General features: G+C 43.7%; 1 protein-coding gene across 3 annotated transcripts; it reads right to left on the bottom strand.

Moving 5' to 3' along the window:
* Positions 1-3528: 3528 nt before the first annotated feature.
* On the bottom strand, positions 3529-6548 carry MID1IP1 (MID1 interacting protein 1). 3 transcript variants are annotated; one of them, XM_063126504.1, is made up of 2 exons: positions 6272-6548; positions 3529-5354 (listed from the first exon to the last, which is right to left on the bottom strand). In XM_063126504.1, exon 2 carries the CDS (start codon positions 5030-5032, stop codon positions 4517-4519), a length of 516 nt encoding a protein of 171 aa, XP_062982574.1. In that variant the 5' UTR covers positions 5033-5354; positions 6272-6548; the 3' UTR covers positions 3529-4516. The 3 variants fall into 3 exon arrangements, with proteins under 3 accessions (XP_062982574.1, XP_062982576.1, XP_062982575.1); XM_063126506.1 differs by lacking the exon at positions 6272-6548 and adding an exon at positions 5898-6031; XM_063126505.1 differs by lacking the exon at positions 6272-6548 and adding an exon at positions 5608-5834.
* Positions 6549-18546: the final 11998 nt, after the last annotated feature.

Raw genomic sequence — 18546 nt, 5'->3', positions numbered from 1 at the left:
TGCTTTATAGTGGTACCGAAGTGTACTGACAACTGTTGGGGCACATGACACATCTACAACAAGCAGGATTTAACACTATGAAAGTGGTATGAAAGCAGTACATGGTATGTGTCATGGGCCCCAGCAGTTGTTAATGCACTTCAATACTGCCATAAAGCAGTACTGTGGCTCTTGCCTTTTATATATCACTTTCAAACCGCTTTCATAGTGGAATATCCTGCTTGGTGTAGATGAGCCCACGGTTTCCACTTAAGGTGCTCTCATACACTGGTATTCTTCTCCATCCCCATCCATATTGCCATACCTGACAGCAGTGGTAATTGGCCACAAGCTGTCATTTTAAATTTCCCACAGTGCCTGGTTATGCCCAATACAACATTGCTCCAGGGCATTGTGGGGAATTTTACTTGGCTTGTAGTTGCCCGCTACCTTGCTTAGGCCCTAACAACTGCCCAAGGGAGCTGATTGTTGAGCCTGTCCAGAAATCTGAGAAAACATTAGTTGCAGGCCCCAAGAGAATACTAATAAAAACAGACTTGTTTGTACTGTAGCTGAGAGGATTGTTAGCTTTAAAGTATATTTTTAACTTGAAAAAGACAAAATTGAAGACAAAGTAGGAATTAACTCCATCACAACTATTAAAATCTTGGTTTAAATTTAAAAATGTAGTAAGGCCAGCCATTTCACTTCTGATGTCTGCCATTAGATATAAAATATTTAATAGAGATAAGAAGTCCATATTAAATAAAGAATTCTAGAATTTTTTCCCTGAGAAACGTATATTTTATTTTGGATTGACAGTGTGATTCTATACATATCAACTCAAAAGTAACTCCACATGAGTTTAGTGGGGTTTACTTGCAGGAAACTGGGTATAGTATTGCAGTTTCAGGGACTTTAGGTATCAGAGTTTGTTTCCAGAGGTCATCTTGAACACACAAGTGTGGTTTTATACTGTATGCTTTTATCTGTACACCGCCCTGAGATCTTAATGATATAGGGCGAGATACAAATGTTTTAAATAAATAAATAAACAGCCCTGGATTGAGTACAAACCAAGATATTTATAAATCAAGAACTAAAAATATTATCCCGTATGCTTTAATTTTAATCTTGCCTTGGGGTTCTTTTTTTGGGCCAAAGGGTGACTAATATATTAATTGATTGATTAATTAATACCTCAGCACAGACATCTAGCACTTACAAGAAAGAAAGAAAAATCTGGCAAAAGACACTGGCTCTTGAATATGCCAAATTATACTATTTAAAATACACAGTCTGGGTTAGGAATATGGGACTATCTGCACACATATGAACTTGCCACCTATTGAGAAGACACAAAATAGGAGTACTAAGATCCTAGTGACATACAGGATGGAATCTTCTAGAACCTAGTACCTCTGATGAGATGCTTACTCCTGGACCCAGTGAATACCAACAATACCGTATTTCTTCACTTGTAAGATGCCATCGATTGTAAGACGCACACTAATTTCAATACCACCAACAGGAAAAAAAAAAACCTAAGACACACCCGCGATTCTAAGACGCACCCCATTTTTTGAGATGTTTATATAGGGAAAAAAGTGTGTCTTAGAATTGAAGAAATAGGGTAATAAATAAAATACATGACTTGTTGTATAAGCTACAAAGTGTGTTTGATAGATGGTCAGTTTTAAGAGACTGTAAATGTAGGCTTTTAACTTATTGGCTTGCATTAAATGCAAGTTTCATTTTAAGCCATTTAATTTATTTTTAAAGAAATACAATAGAATTTTTAAACATCAATTTCTAAACCATTAAATTCTGTTTTTAATTAAGTCAATTAATGTCACACTTAAGAAGCTTGAATGGATTGTGCCCTTCATATTTCAACTAAGTTGTAGCTCAAAACAGCTAGAAATTCATGATTTACCTGATATTATTTATCTATTTGTATTATTTGTTATATTTTAATCCACCTAATAACCAATATTCTTGAGACAGATAGTTTTATTTTGTTCAACACACGAGCCCAGCGGTATTTCCAAATCTGAACCTGTATGATATATTTGCACCTTCAAAAGGTTTTCAATATACATATTTGGGGGTTTAAAAGTGCAAGATTTGAAGCTTTAAGTGATATCCTTAAAGTGGACCAGTCAACTGCGTTGGCCAAATCTCCACCAAGCAGGATATGACACTTTGAAAACGCTTTGAAAACTGTATAGGGAGTATGTCCTGGGCCCCAACAATTGTCACTACTGTTATAATGGATACTGTTGTTGTTTTTACTGTTTTTATGTTTTTTAAAAAATTTGTATACTTTTAATGATTACTATTTTTAATTGTTGTAAACTGCCCAGAGAGCTTCGGCTGGGGGGCGGTATATAAATGTAATAAAATAAATAAATAAATAAATCAACCGTTTTAAAGCAGTAGTGTAGATCCTGCCTCTGTCATGAAAAGAAGGTTTAAGAGGACTGTGGATTTGCCCGTGTGCATATTAATGTAACTACACTGAACTGAATGCAAGTTTGTGTTCTGAGATAACAGGAGAAGTAAAGATATTATACCTACATTCATATTATTATGTATTTGAAGAATATTTCAAGTGTAATCCTCAAGACAACACATTTTGATCTAAATTAAGAATGCTTAGACAGAATGGAGTTGATTCCAAGATCAATTATGTTGATATGAAAACATTCACCCCATAAAGCCTATAGTGTGTAGAGTTTTAGTAACTTAGATCTGATTAGTTGTTATTTAAGATGCCCTAATGCTTACTAACTTGGTTTAGAAGAGATTGACCTATATCCATATACTTTATAAATTTCCTGCATTCAGTCTGTTGAATTACGATTAAATATGCCTTTAAAAAGAGTAAGTCAGTTTCCACATGTTGAGATTCTTTTTCATTAAATATATGCTGTTTTGAAAAGTAACTCCTTGAAATAGTCAAGTAATCTGCACTGTAAGTGTAATTTACCTCTCACTTTAATCCATGCAAAAACTGTCATTGATTTAAAAACATTTGATTTTAAACTGGATATACCCAATAGGCTCAAGCCAATCCACATGGCTGCAGCACCCATACATGGAGAGATTCCCGTAAGGCATAACTGAGCTCTGAACACACCCATTGCTACAGCAGAGGGGTGTGTGTGTGAGGTGAAGGCTCATGATGTAGCCACCTTACTGAAGCAACACGTGTCTAGACGTGGTCAATGCCTGAATAGAAGATGTCCAGGAAACCCTATGTATACCACCTTGAATTCCATGAGGGAAGAAAGGCAGGATAAAAATGTACTAAATATATAGAATAAATAGTGATATAGTGTGGTGCCTGCATATACCACGGAGGGAAAGAAGGGGGGATGAACCATATAGCTGTCATCTCTCCACATGCAGGCACTACTCCTGTGGTGGACTGAATCAAGCCCATTACAAAAGTGGTTTGGAGAATCACTTATCTACCATTTGTGAGTTGTAAACATTAGCATTTCATTCAAGTAGAGAGGCACAATATAAAAACAGTTAAGTCCATTTTAGTCAATATATTTGCTTATTTATTTTAGAATATACTCTACATCTGAATAAAAAAGATTTAAATAGTCTTCAATGCATGTACAACAATGAGACACTTTATCTTTCCATTGAAAAATGGGTGCACATTAGTTAACTGGTTAATCCTCTGCCATTGAATATAAATAGTTTTTAAGTGGCTTATTTGCAGTGTCATATCAACCAGCTCTCTATATTATGGGAAGGTAAGTGTCTTTATTTAAAGGGGAACAATACCTGTTCACCCAGCCTGTAAAAAAAATTAACTAGTACAGATGAATGTACATCTTTGTGCGTTGGTAAAAAATAGACGCCTGCAGTTCTAAGAGCATGCAAGGAAGATAATTCTTAGGCTTTATATACATATATATTAACATTACAAAAGTAGTGCAAAAACAAGAAAGAAGTGATGCAATCGCCACTACTATTGCCGCCACCACACGCATGCGTGCACACACCGTTTTCCAATGATTACGAACACACTCTTTCAGTAATTGGCCTGGGCCACTGTACATCATTTTGAGTCCTCAGAATCTGGAAACTTTATACTTTACAGCCTACCTACGCCTGCTACTCAGGCAAAGATTTATCACCCTGCCTCCCTGAATGTTTAGTTGCTAACAACAAAACCCCACTCGGATTTGCATAACATGAAGTCAATGCTTTCCACCCTCCCATCTTCATCTTCTTCTCCCAGAAACACCTTTTGCACTCACTCCTATGCACCCCGCTGTCCGTGACATACTTCTTCCCTGCCCAATTTCTTCCACATCACAGCATCTCTCTCTCTCACACACACACGCATCTCTCTCTCACACACACACACACACACCTCTCTCACACACACAGACTAAAACTACTCTTGTTACCATTCTTCCCTAGCCCTTTCCAAACTCCTGTTTCCTCATCCCCGACACTCTCACCCCAGCAGGCAGGCAGGCAGGCAGGCCGCGATTTCCCCCTCCCTGGTTCAGTGCCCCCAGTTGTTGACTCCGATCTCCTGCTTGTATCGGTTGGTGAGCACGTTGGCCTTGCGGGTAAGTTTGGAGAGCACAGTGTGCAGTCCACTCAAGTGATAATGAAACTGCTTTTCCAGATCCTCTTCCACCTCCTCATCCTCGGGGATGCCCCGGCTAATGTCCACAGCGCCAGGGGGGCCATTCAGCTTGTCCTTCTTCCTGCTGGCCGCCTCCTCGCTCGCCTGCTGCAGCACCCCCCACTCGATGTCGTTGCGAATGGACTTGAGCAGCACGTAGTGACTGTACATATCTCTGCAGGAGCAATAGGCGTCGCCGTTGGGGGTCAACTGGGCCTCCCTTTCGCCGCAGCCGCCCCCCGAGTCCAGCTCATCCAGCATCAGAGGCACGTCCCGAAGCAAGCTGGGCACCATCACCGTCTGGTCCATGTTATTGACGGCCCCGATGAAGCGGTTCATGGCATTAAAGAGAGAGTGCTTTTGGCTGTACGAGTCGCAGATCTGCATCATCCTGGCGGCGGGGCGGGGCGCGAGCCGAGAGCAAAGCCGGCAAGCAGGCTGCTTGGCTGCTGCGGTAAGAGGGTGCGCCGAGCAAGCACCGGCTGCTCAGACGGGATCAATGCGCGGCCCGGGAAAAGCCGGCGCAGAGCCGAGGAGGAGTTTCCCGTTGGCTTAGTTTTCCAGAAATTAAGGAAGGAAGCGCGCCAGCTCCTTCCCGATCCGCACACAAGCAATCTCTTTGCCTAAGATTAAAGCCGTATTTCTCCGCAGCTTTCCTCTCCGTTTCTCAGTTGCACGCGCGGAGCAAGAAAGCTTCTGCTGCAAGGAGTGGCTGTAAGAGAGAACAAAAGATGGCGATGAAGACCGGCCCAGCGCCTTGCCCCAAAGCCCCCGCTGCTTCAGCAGTAGCGCTCCTCCCTCATGCCCGGCTCCTGTTAAACCCTAAGCTTTCTTTGAGTCCCACCCCCTCCTTTCTTAACATGTAAAATTGTATTAAAAATCAGTTCCTGTTCCATACATGAGAAAGAGTGGAAAGGGTGGGGGAGGGGGGAGAACCGGCACCAAGACACACACACACTACACACCCCTTCCAGATTCCGCCAATGTATTCCACGGCTTAAGCCGAGCGACGGCTCCGCTCTGGAAATATAGGAGCTAACGTAGTATTTTTGAGCATAAGCAGAACGCCAAAGGAACCGCAACCTGTCTTTCTTTGTATGCGCGGGAAGAGGTAGCAGACTCCCAAACCGAGAGTTTGTCTTCTCAGCCTTTAAGCCTCTGGTCCCCCTCTCTCCATCTTGCTTCAACTCTAGTCCCTTTCCCGCCAGCCCTACCCGAGTTCCTCGCCGGCCTGGCATCCGAATGACTGACATACCTACACATGCGCGGCTACTTAAGCAATGCCTTTGAGTGCCGGCTCCACCCAAAGCGAGAGGAAGCCGAACGTGGCTCACTTTGGGTTTTCCTCTACTAAAGGGCGGAATTTCCTTCAGTTCTCCCCTCAATACAAGACTGGGGGATGGGAGCTGGACTGAGGCGCTTGCCTGACTCTAATGCGACAACTCCACCCCAATATACGCACACAACGAATCGCTCATGAACAATAAGCAACCACCACCACCCTTCGACCTGACCCAGCCGTAGGAGCAACGCATCCACCGGCGCATTGCTCTTCCTTTCAAAGCAGCAAGTGGAACGAAGCCGAGAGACTTGGGGTGGAGGAGCGCGCGGTCGGGCAGCAGCACTCACCGTGAGCTTCAAGCGGAGTGGCTCACTGATCGCGGTTAGCAGGCTCTGTGAGCGTCCCCGTGTCCTCCGGCAGCCTCTAGCCCTGTTCCCGTGCCAAGAGCCGTATTTATAGCGTGTATGTTAAACAAGGTGTTTCCAAGGGCCACCCCCTTGCAGTGAAGCAAGGAAGAGAAGAAGAAAAAAGGCGTAGCTCTCAGAGTGTCCACATGTAACACCGGCTTCTGCTACCAGGATCGAGGAGGCGGCTCTCCCGACACCCACCGAGGGCTGGAAGGAGGGAGGGCCCTGCGCGCACCCGGCCACTACTGGTGCCAGCTGGGGGAGGGGAAAGTAGCAGACACAATCCAGCATCCCACGAGGGCAGCGACGGGAAATCTTCGCATCCCTTAGAGGCAAGAGCTGGTGTTGCCTCGCCTCAGATTTCAACACAGCTCCGGGATTTCAAATAAACTTGCATCTCAATCTGTAATGCAAGAGGAGTTGGCTGGCAAAATAAACGCGGTTGGGTTTTTATGAGTTTCCATCTCTCCGCTCACCTCCCTGCTTACTCTTAAGCAGGAACCCGACTTGTGCTCTCTTCAAAGCTACGGAAGCTTGTGGTAAGCGGGGTCCATAGACACTCCCTGCCTCCCACTGCGAGGCAGCCCAGCGTGGCTCCGAGAGGGATATTAAACAGCTCATTGAAACTGGCGTCCAGAATTCGGTGCGATCGTTGCCAAAGCACACAAAGAGACAGAAATCTCTGGCATCTGTCGGAGGCAGTTATCTTAATATACAGCGAACAGCTGAGTGCAGGGCAAGTCTTACAGAAATCGAGGGCGCAGAGTTGCATTTTCCATCCCAGGAAATCTGAACGTACTTTGCCGTTTTCTTGCCCAAAGAAGGATGACAGAGTGGCGGACAAATCTCACCAAATCTCAGCCCTGGAATCGGTTTTTAGTATCAGGGACCGCTTTATGCGATAATGAAGAGTACCTCTGAGCCCGTACCGAATAACTGATGAACTACAACTGCTCCTACAACCTTGGAGTAGTCAGAGGGTATTACCACCAGACAGGGTTGAGCTGCGATCACCTCTCATTTTAGAAATGTAGCTTTTATTCAACCCCAAGGAAAGCAGATCAACTTTCTGTTCCATCCTCAACCTCCAATAGCTATAAAAAATAATCTCTCAATAGAGTATTTACAGTTCATTCCCCTTTTCTTCAGGGTCAAACTAGATTAGACGGGAGATGCTGATCACTCCACGGGGTGGGTGGGTGGGTGGGTGTTGCCTCCTCTAATCCGCCAAAGATTTAGGGCCCGAAAATGCAAGATACAACACATGACTTTCGTTCATACATTGTCCCAGACATGGAAATGTGAAAGGACTGTCAGCTCAGGTCACAAATTCTACTACATTCCTATAATTTCTTCCATTCCAACACCTCAAATTCCATCCTCAACCCTGAGATTGTTTTATACAATTGTGGGGCGCCGAGAATTTATGACATGCGATTAGGTAGATTTTCCATGGCCAAAAATACTGGCTGCAGTCAGATTGTAGGCGTGTAAAAACATTTGTATCTGCAACAAGATCAAATTCAGGTTGAGGCCATGCCGCTTCAGGGATCGCATATGGAATGGAATTTGAAGAGTGTGCATTTTAAATGTTTATTTGAGAAGTAAGACAATGAGCCTTCTTATTATCTGGGCCCCATGCGCTAAGCGTGCAAAGTTATTTTTCAAGCTCAGCATTAACTCTACAAATGCACCCCCAATATTTGTATCCCATTCCAATGTAATGCTAGAAAGGTCATTTGTAACACTTCCCTTTTTACCCCATATGAGAAAAACAACAAAACTTCTTTTATGTGTTGTTGCTGGTGATTCCTAATATAAGCAATTCAATACCCTGCCTGTCTTCTGGAACGTGGCTGCCCCCCCCCCCCGCACCCCACCCTCTTTCTTTTTTGGGTGGGCTTAAAATTTCTCCACATCCATGTTTTCTTGGGAAGACTTCGGATGAGGACAAGAGTGCCTACTTCGCCACAAGGTCAAGTCTATGATCGGTTTCTCACGGCAAGGAGAAACAGCAAGCCGGTCTCATGTACGTTCGGTGGTTTTTCACGCCTGAGCCGCGTGAACACCACCCTTGCCAAGGTGGACAGGCACGCCGCTCCAGCATGCTCCTCCAGGCTCCAAAGCGCAGCAGTAAAGACAAGCCAGGAGCGTTTGTCTGCCTCTGCCACCCCCACCCCCCGTCGGAAGGACAAAAAAGGAGAAGGGAATGCGAAGCCACCCGAAGACAAGGATCAGCGCGCGCGACACTCCTCAGGGCAAAGGAGGACGCGCGCGCGCACCTAAAGCTCTCTCGCGCCGCCTCTCGGAGCTGACTCCAGTTCATGTCCGAGACTTAGCGGCCTGTCGGAATCACCCCACAGCCTCACCTCCAGCCTCAGCCAATCGGCTCGCGCCCCGCCCGCCAGACTCCGTTCTCATATGCTAATGAACCAGTCTCGGCAAGGTCCAATCAGAAACAACACTTCCATTCTCTTTCTGCTCCAGCGCCCGTGGCAACAAAGAAGTGGCAGCTGAAAGAGCAGCGTGAGGGTCTCGTGGCGGGGAGGGGAAGAGAATGGTAGAGGAGTGCGTTGCCCTGACAACCGATAAACCACAATAAGCCAAGGCACTGGGACATAATGGGCCCTTATCTTCCACACACTCCACAGCGCTTTCTCTATATGGAAGAAAGGGAAATAGAGCCCTTATATTACTTGCAAGCTGCTAGTCTCATTTCATCATTATACACCTTCACACCAATCAATAACAAAAATGCACGAGCTTATGATTCTATGTGATGCATTTCTTTAAAAGCTGCATCTCACATGACCTCATCCAGAGTTAATGCATTTGAAAAGATGCAAATTAACTATTTGGAAGTTCTCCTGCACAAGCCCCCCACCCCAAAAAAAAAAAAAAAAAAATGAATGGGAAGCGCCCCAGCATATTGTACTTCATTATTTTTTAGTTTGTTGTAAGTCACTTCTATGGCTAACTGGGCTAAAAGGTACAACGTAATTGCTGATGTTGTCATTTAAAGGGGAATTATGCAAAGGAACTTCCTAATGAAGCTTGTTTTGTTTCTGGATGTCCCCCCACCCCCAAGCAAGGTTGTATCTGTAACAGGTCTAATTTAACAAAAGGAGTTTAAAAGATAATTTTTGTTAGAGAAATATGTTAGTAGTTTGAAAATTCTTGTAGTTATGCAGGAATAAAGCCATGAGAGTAAACAATACAGCTTTAGCAGCAAATTGCTAGGAGTTGTAGGAAATCTTTCAAAACATGACAAATGTTAGGTTATACTACTGGCACAAAAGAGGGAACGTCATCTGGCAATGTTTTCTTCTATATTATGACTTTTTAAGAATTACTGTACTAGTATAAATGTTTTACTCTTTTTCCTAGCCTCTACACACACATCTTTCTTAACCAGTATATATTTATAGTTTGAAAAAATAGGTTAATCTAGATGTGATATCATATCAACATGGATGTGTGTATGTATAGGTTTGTGAAAATCAGTACTAAGTCTGTGTTACAGACAGGAAAACAATCAGGACTTTATTTTGTCTAACGTAATTCTTTATATCCTCTTTCTTTTTCCTATGCAGTACAAAGCTGAAATCTGCACATCATTAAGAGGGGCTTTGTTGAATTTGATTAGTTCCCTAATTCTAAATAAGAATAAAATTTGTAGGCAGATGTTTCTGATCTGAAAATCAAGTACTATTAAGTTGATGTAGAGAGTAGAGGTAATGATGCCGACTTGCTCCCTCCCTTCTAAAGTTGGCCAAAGGATGATTAATTTGAATTTGTGTCACAAAGTCAACATTCTTTACCATTTATTTATTTTTACACAATTCAGTGGGGAAAGGACGGTGCTGTGGTGATCCTTAATGCTTCAAAATGTGAAGCAGTGAGGAAGCTCATATATTCACAGATAAGGCATGGCATTCCCAAGGGGTTGTTTTTTGAGGAAAGACTTTGAAGGTTGCATGGCGTTTTGTTAATGATTAAACTGCAGATACTGAAGGATAAACTGGGGGCAAGTCTGCAAAGGTGCTCCCCACACTCCCAGTGGGATGAATAGGACACAGTAACATAAAAAAGGAAATTTTAAAGGCACAATTACAAACAATTACAACAAGAAAAAAAGATAGAAGACAACAGAAGAAACCAATGTGACTCAACAAAAAGCTTAGAGATGACCTGAAAACAAAAAAAGGATACATATAGGAAGTGGAAGGAAGGTCAGGCTACAAAAGAAAAGTTCAGACAGGTAGCACAGAAGTGCTTGAATGGCAGCGCGGAGCGTGAAGGCTAAATATGAGAATGAGCTGAGGCTAGCAAGGGATGCTAAACACAATAAAAAGGCTTTCTTCAGATATGTGAATAGTAAAAGATAGAGGAAAGAAATGGTGGTTCAACTGCTAACTGAGGATGGCAAATTGATAACAGATGACAAAGAAAAGGCTGAAGTGCTCAATTCATACTTTGGCTCAGTCTTCTCCCAAAAGCGAGTCTATGACACCTTTGGAAAAAGTGAAGTACAAGCTGAAGGGGCAGGATTGCAGTTTGAGATTGATAAACAAATGGTCAAGGAACACCTAAATTCTTTGTATGAGTTCAAATCTCCAGTGCCCAAAGAACTGCATCCTAGAGTAATAAAGGAGCTAGTAGAAGAACTCAGAACCACTGTCGATTATCTTTGTAAAATCATGGAAGATAGGTGAAGTGCTGGAGGACTGGAGGAGAACTAATGTCCCTATCTTCAAAAAGGGCAAAAAGGAGGAACCTGGGAATTACAGAATAGTTAGTCTGACATCCATCCCTGGGAAAGTTTTGGAGTAGATTATAAAGAAGTCAGTCTGTAAACACCTTGAAAACAAGACAGTCATTCCTAGAAACCAGCATGGATTTGTCAAGAACCATAGGTGTGCGCAGCACATTTCATTAGGACTGAGGGAATCACCTCTCTTCCCAGAAATTTCTCCAGAATAACACAGAGAAAGCAGTTTGTGGCAGAGCCTACATATTGAAAGCAATAGGAGAGGAAGCAACCCATTTCACACATAGGCAAACTGAGGCAGTAGGCAAGTAAGAGTCAATGCAAGTGAGACAGTTTGGATTACATACAATCACAGTTGTGTGTGTTTTAACTGTGGCCCAACAAACAGGAGAAATTTAGTGAGGTCTATGTGTTAACTTGCACTACAAAAAGGAAAGAAAGGTTTTTTTAAAAAAAACCACGTTCACAATATGACTGAGATGCTTTACAAAGCAAAACAAAATGGATTTTAAGCCCAAATTTAAGAAGAGTTCAACCCAGCAACCTGCAACATTTAAAGCAAAGGGTGGAGGGATGGAAAACACCCATTTCTCTCATACACATGCGAGTTTACATGAGAGTAAGTCCCACCGAATTTAATGAAACTTACTTTTGAGCAGACCTACATAGGATTTCTGAATATACCTCATCACTCGCTTTCGCTCTCACTCACACACAAATGAATTTCTCAGTCTACAAATCCCCACACACACCCCAAACCCCAATACATTTGTACCCAACATGGCAGTGCAAACAACCCCATGAAAAGGTAGGACTATGATGGGAATGGATTTTGCTGAAACAAAAGTGAACAGAGGAGATCAGTAAGCATGAACAAACAAACAAAAATCGCAATAAGAACATACCACGCTCCTGTTGCTGCTGATATTTTTGAAACTGTCTCTAGAGCCCTCCCACCAAACACAATGCCCCTCGAGGAGACAGGACACACTGCTGCTCCCACCATAGACGCAAACTGCACCTGCTCAGAAGGAGCTGGCCAGGCAAGCAAGGGTTAAGTGAGCTATGCATTAACCCTTTCCTTGCACAGAAGGACTCCTATCTCCTCCATTTTAGAGAGACCAAGTTCATACAAGAAATTAAATAGTTTTTCTTCCCTGTGTGTGTGTGTGTGTGTAAGAGAGAGAGAGAACGCAGCAGAAAACAGCCAAGAGAGATACCGATCTCCAGGAGGGAAGGGGGGAGATTTAATGATAGCAAAGCCCTGCAGCACCAAACGCCAGAGCCTGTGCTCAACCTCAAGTTGCTCATGGCGCGGGTGGGGCAAACATGGTGGCGGCGGATTAGGATGTTTAGCTGAACCCCTTGAACCTGTTGTCTGCACACCAATGTCAAGAACAAATCCTGTCAGACTAACCTGATCTCATTTTTGATCAGGTAACCTCCTTTGAGGACTGTGGGAATGCTGTGGGCATAATATATCTTGACTTCAGCAAAACTTTTGACAAAGTGCCCCATGACGTTCTGATTAACAAACTAGCTAAAAGTGGGCTAGATGGAACAACTATTAGGTGTTTCCACAGTTGGCTACAGAATTGGATTCAAAGAGTGCTTATCAATAGTAACTTCTCAAATTCATGAGAGGTAATGAGTGGAGTACCACAGTTCTTCAACATTTTTATTAATGATTTGGACGAGGAGGAGCAGGGAATGCTCATCAAATTTCCATAGGCCCTGTTCAGAAGACACCTTAAACCACAGTGAATAAGGCAAAAAGCCTTATCACCATGGTTAAAGCCGTGGTTTAAAGTGTCTTCTGAACAGCGCCATACAAGTACAGCCAGCCAGCCAGTGGTGGTGGAAAAACTCCCCAAAGGTGCTGCAGGTGCTTCTGTGTATGGATCACTCCTGGAGAAGGGAGGGAGAATGCACTGTGGCAGCATAAGCCCAGAGCACTCCATTGGGAGGAATACAAAAAGGGTCTTCTCGAGATAATTTCTGTCAAGGACGCAAAATTGGTTGTAGTCTTAGCAGCTTACCACAAAGGTCGTACTGGGTTGGGGTGATGGGAGTTGTACTCAACACATCTTCCCCCAGGTTGGGGAATGTTGCCCTAAACCACTGATTTTCAGCTGTTGAGTTGGGACCCGCTACTGGGTAGCAGCCTGTCCTAAGGTGGGCCACAGCAATAGCACTACTACCATACACGTAAAAAGTAAAATATTAAATGGGCCCACAAATGCATGTTTGGGCTAAAGATGGGTCTCAGGTCCAAACCATTTAGAATAGAGGAACTGGGATCTGTAGGCAGGGCCAGCCCTTCCACTAGGCAGAGCAATACTGGGAGGTAGCAGCAAGGTGTTGGAGGAGAGATCTGTGTGCCATGTATCCTGCTCTGTGCCTCCTAAGTGCAATGAAGGATGCTATCTCATCAGTATTGAAGTCAGGTTCACCTGTCAGATGGTGGGATGGTAGGGGGTGCCCCTCTTGTTCTTTACTTCAGGCAGCCAAATGTTTTGGGCTGGTCCTGTCTGTAGGGATTCATAGCTCCTATGTTCCTCAATTTCATAACTGCTGACCAGTCCCCTACAACACTGAACACAAGTATTATATGATTGTTGAAACAGGTGAAAGCATGGATTATTTATCAATAAGTAATTCATAATAAAGAGCAGAAATATTAAGAAAAATGTATAAGCTACGGGATATCATCAACCTATTAACCTTTGGCAGTAGTTGGCCATTTTCTAAAATGCAGATTAAATTAAAATTTGTCTCTGGACAGCCCATTTTCTTCCTTACTCTAGGTATATTTTGCAAGGTGGAAGTTGCCTGTTTCATCAGATTTTGTTTTTCACTCCCTTTCTGAGGGGCCATGTGTATGTGTGTGAACATGGTTTTATTGTCAACTAGCTGATATGCCCGGCATTGCTCCAGTCCGTGAATAGCATTTATAACATAAAGCAATTTTCAATATCTCCTGCTGAAGAAATTTTATTTATGGAATGACCTGAAGGAACAATAGCAATTTGTACTGCTCATGACCATGAGACGTAGTTTGGTGGCATGAGAAGACTCATGGGAGTTCCACCCAAGGCATGCTGGGAGTTGTAGCTATAAGCCTCAGGGTTTTTTTATTAAATTCTTTAAAAAGACTTAAAATCCAAAATTTAATGTTTTTAGATTTTTGTGATACATTGTACAGCCAGACCTATCAGCGTTTCAAGTTTCTACTTGGACCCCCTAAGATATATGACAGCGAGGTAATCATCTTAAAGTAGCAGGCCAGTGATAGGCCTGTGAGTTAACCTTTAAACAAATTAAATTCATTCCTCCCCTCACCCTCACGACAACCTTGCAAAGTAGGCCATTCCTAGGCCTGTGAGTTAACTTTAAAACAAATTAAATTAGTTTCTTCCCCCACCCATACCCCACCTATACCCTCCTCTCTCTTTGAGGGATCTGTCTGACTGATTCACGGATAGTTTGGTGGTTGCCATGAGTGATGGGCCCAGAGCTGCGACCTCCTTCCCTTCTGCTCCAGCCGGCCCCAGGCGCTTTCAGGCCTAGGATGGCGAGCTACTTCCAGATGAAAGCCTGATAAGTCTTCCCTCACGCCCAAGGCATGCTGGGAGTTGTAGACGCAAGCCTAGCTCCCTGAATAACATGTTAATCTTTGAACACATCTGAGGTATGGGAGAGCGGGCCCTCTTAGTTGTAGCATCCTGCTTAAGGATTTCTTTTTCCCAGGCAGGCTTGCCTAGTGACTGCATTAATAGCTCTCCAGTGTTAAGTGATTTTTTAAATTTCATTTTCCAAGGCCTTTTAACTTGGTAAGATTTTTTTATGCTGCCGTTCCCCCCTCCCCCCGGTTATAACTGAACCACAACATTCTAAGACAGATGCAAGAATTACTGAATAACGTTTATGATTTTTATGTAAAAGCCTGACTATGCCATGGAAACAGAAGAGTAAATGGAAGAATGACTGATAGCTGAGGCTAGAATGGAATGGTGGGTGGGGTTAGTGGCAGTTGGTGAAAGTCAGTTAATGGGGGCTGAGTTAGGACTGAGAGGTAGTGATGCCAGTCCTACACCTCCCAGCATGCCTTTGGCAGCCCTCAGATGACCATGTCCTCAGCTCTTAGTGGATACCCACAACTTCGGCCAAGTCTTGCTGGGACTAGGGTGACCAACACCTACGGAAAAACCCAGTTTGACCAGATCTTGTTTCAAAGATAGGTTTGTTGCAAATGAGGAATGCAGTATTATATAAAAATAAAACTTTTATTGCCTCAAACAAACATAGCTTCTAACTAACTTCTCTCCAGCCCTGACTGACTCCTGAGAGTGCTGAGTCACTGACTGCTGTGTCACCTCCTGATTGGGCGAGTATTCCTTCAATCAAAGTCTGTGTCCCTGACTTCCTCTTCCATCTAACTTCCTGTGTGTCTCACTTAGTTCTACCTATTGATACATCTTTCCTTTTTTTATTTTAACCAGCAATACATTACAACTCCCATTTACCCCCCCAAAAAAGTTAAACATAGTCTTGTAGATGGTGTGGCTTCTGTACCAGGCGACCTGCTCGAGTTCTTACTTGTTTTGCTATAGAAGATGTAGTTTCTCTGGGGTGATAAGCAGTATCATGGGTATCCCTAGGATGTGAGGACATTTCAACTATCTCCCCAGTCTCTCTGGCAGGGGATTCCGAATGACCTCTTGCCTGGAGGCCAGACTGTGAAGTGGGTGCTCTCTCCTCCTGGAATTGCTGTTCTTGGTTGTGGTTCTGCACACCTGCATTTGATACTAGTTGGCTGCTCCTCCGCAGATGTCTACGGTTTCTTCTGAAGACTTGACCCTCTGGTGTCACCACCTCAAATGACCGTGTGTTCACTTGCCTTTGTACTTCTGCCTTTCGCCATTCCTTGTTCTCTTGCCCTGCTGGCTGAATCCAGACTTGCTCACCACTGTGTAGATCAGGTAGATCTTTGGCCGACTTATTATAATAATGGGCCTGTCTAGATTTTTGTTCTGCTATAGAGTCAGCTCGTCTGTTATGGATTTCTGGCTGCAGCAAATTTCCTCGCATTGGAAGTAAGGTCTTAGTTCTTCGACCCATGAGACTCTGAGCTGGACTCGCATCCAAGCCTTGTGATGGGGTGTTCCTGTGGTCTAAGACAGCTAGATATGGATCTGTCCCAGCTTTCTTGGCTTTGACCAAAATACGCTTTGCTGTCTTGACAGCTGACTCAGCTTTCCCATTGCTCTGGGGATAGGCCGGTGAAGATGTCTGATGATCAAATTCCCACTGTGCTCTGAAGGCCCTAAATTCTTCAGACACAAACTGAGGGCCATTGTCTGAAAATAAAACATCGGGTATTCCATAACGGGCAAAGTGTCCTTTAAGCTTTCTGATAATTGTTCGAGATCGGGTATCTAGCAAGGAGTCTATCTCCCAGAAATTGGAATAGTAGTCCACCGTTATGAGGTAGTCTTTGTCTTGCAACTTGAATAAGTCTACTCCTACCTTTTCCCAAGGCCTCCTTGGAATCTCATGTGGGTGGAGTGTTTCTTTTTGCTGTCTGTCACCTAGAGAATTGCAGATCTCACATTGTGCCATGTAAGTTTTCAGCTGATCATTCATGCCAGGCCAATATACACATTCTCTCGCTCTCCTCAGACAGCTCTCAATTCCCATATGTGAGGAGTGTATCCTTTTCATTATGTCCAAGCGCATTGCCTCTGGGATGATAGCTCTGTTTGCCCTAAAGAGAATTCCATCTTGCACACTGAGCTCCTCTCTCATTGAGAAATAGGGTGTAGCTTCCACTGGTAGCTGATGTTTGGTCTCTGGCCAACCATCCAGGACAATGCGTTTAACTATCTGTAAGTTGGTATCCTGCTCTGTGCCTTCCTGTATTGCTTGTAGGCGTGGCTGTGAAATGAGTAGATATTGCAGCATATTTATTGACTCTATGTCCTTTTCAACTGAACCATCTTCACTGGGCTCTGAGAGATATGCTCTGCTTAATGTGTCTGCCATTACCAGGTGCTTGCCCGGATGATATTGGATCTGTACATCATACTTTTGCAATCTCATCAACATCCTTTGAAGCCTCTTTGGGGCACTCAATAATGGTTTCCGCACAATGGTTTCCAGTGGCTTGTGGTCAGATTGGACATGTACTGTCTGTCCAAAAGTGAGCTGGTGGAAGCGTTCCATCCCAAAAAGGACAGCTAACAGTTCTTTTTCAATTTGTGCATAACCTCTCTCTGTTTCTGACAGTGCTCTACTGGCAAAAGCAATTGGTTGTTGTTTTTGTAAAAGGGCCGCTCCAAGCCCCTTTTGTGAGGCATCACATTGTAGGACTAGCTGTTCTCCTGGGCTGTAGTACTTCAGTACAGGGGTCTTGGATACAGTATCCTTAATTTTATGAAATGCTTGCTGATGACTCTCTGACCATTCCCATTCTACTTCTTTGTGTGTCAACTGTCTGAGTGGCTCACAGTCAGCTGCTAACCCTTTACAAAACTTCGCCAGGTAGTTTACCATGCCTAAGAATCGTTGCACACCTTTCACATCCTCGGGTCGTGGCATCTCTCAGATTGCCTTAACTTTTCCAGGGTCCACCTTCAACCCATCTGCAGTCAGCAGGTGGCCAATGTAAGGTACTTCTTTCAGTCTTAATCTGGCCTTATCCTGATTCAATTTGATGTTCCTCTCTCTGCACCTCTCCAGAAAATGGCACAACTTTTTGTCATGATCCCTTGTTGCTTCTATTATCGTATCTCCTTCTCCCACAATTAGGATATCATCTGCGATTATCTTCAGGCTTGGGATGTTCTCTAGCTCTTGATTCAACCTGCGTTGAAACACTTCTGGGGCAGGGCTGATGCCCATTGGCATTCGTAACCAGCGGTATCTGCCAAAAGGGGTTGCAAATGTGGTCAGGTAGCTAGATTCCTTATCCAGTTCTATGTGCCAAAATCCATTTTTCACATCAAACACTGAAAAAACCTTGGCTCGTGATAGGTCACATAGAACATCGTCAATGGTTGGCAGGGGATAATGACTGTGTTTTAATGCCTTATTTAAAGGTTTAGGGTCAATACAAATACGGAGTTTTCCAGAGGGTTTCCGTACAATGACCAAGCTGCTGATCCATTCTGTGCTAGTCTCTACTGGAGCAATTATGCCTTTGCTTTGAAGGCTTGCTAGTTCCTTCTTCAGTGGTTCTGCCAGTGCCATAGGAACTCTCCTTTTAGGGATCTTTACTGGTTCTACTGAAGGATCTACCTCAAGTTTCAATTTCCCTGCCAAATGTCCTTCCCCTTCAAAAACATCCCCAAAATCTTTCAGTATTTTCTCCATAGTCCAAATCCTGGACTGGTTCTGCTCACTGGCCTGTACAGCATTCAGGATGTTCTTATGTTGCACGTGA

Source organism: Elgaria multicarinata, chromosome 5 (genome assembly GCF_023053635.1).
Source record: "Elgaria multicarinata webbii isolate HBS135686 ecotype San Diego chromosome 5, rElgMul1.1.pri, whole genome shotgun sequence".
NCBI classification, from domain to species: Eukaryota; Metazoa; Chordata; class Lepidosauria; order Squamata; family Anguidae; genus Elgaria; species Elgaria multicarinata.
Note: the sequence above shows the minus strand (reverse complement) of the source record. Positions and strands in the feature narration are given on the sequence as shown.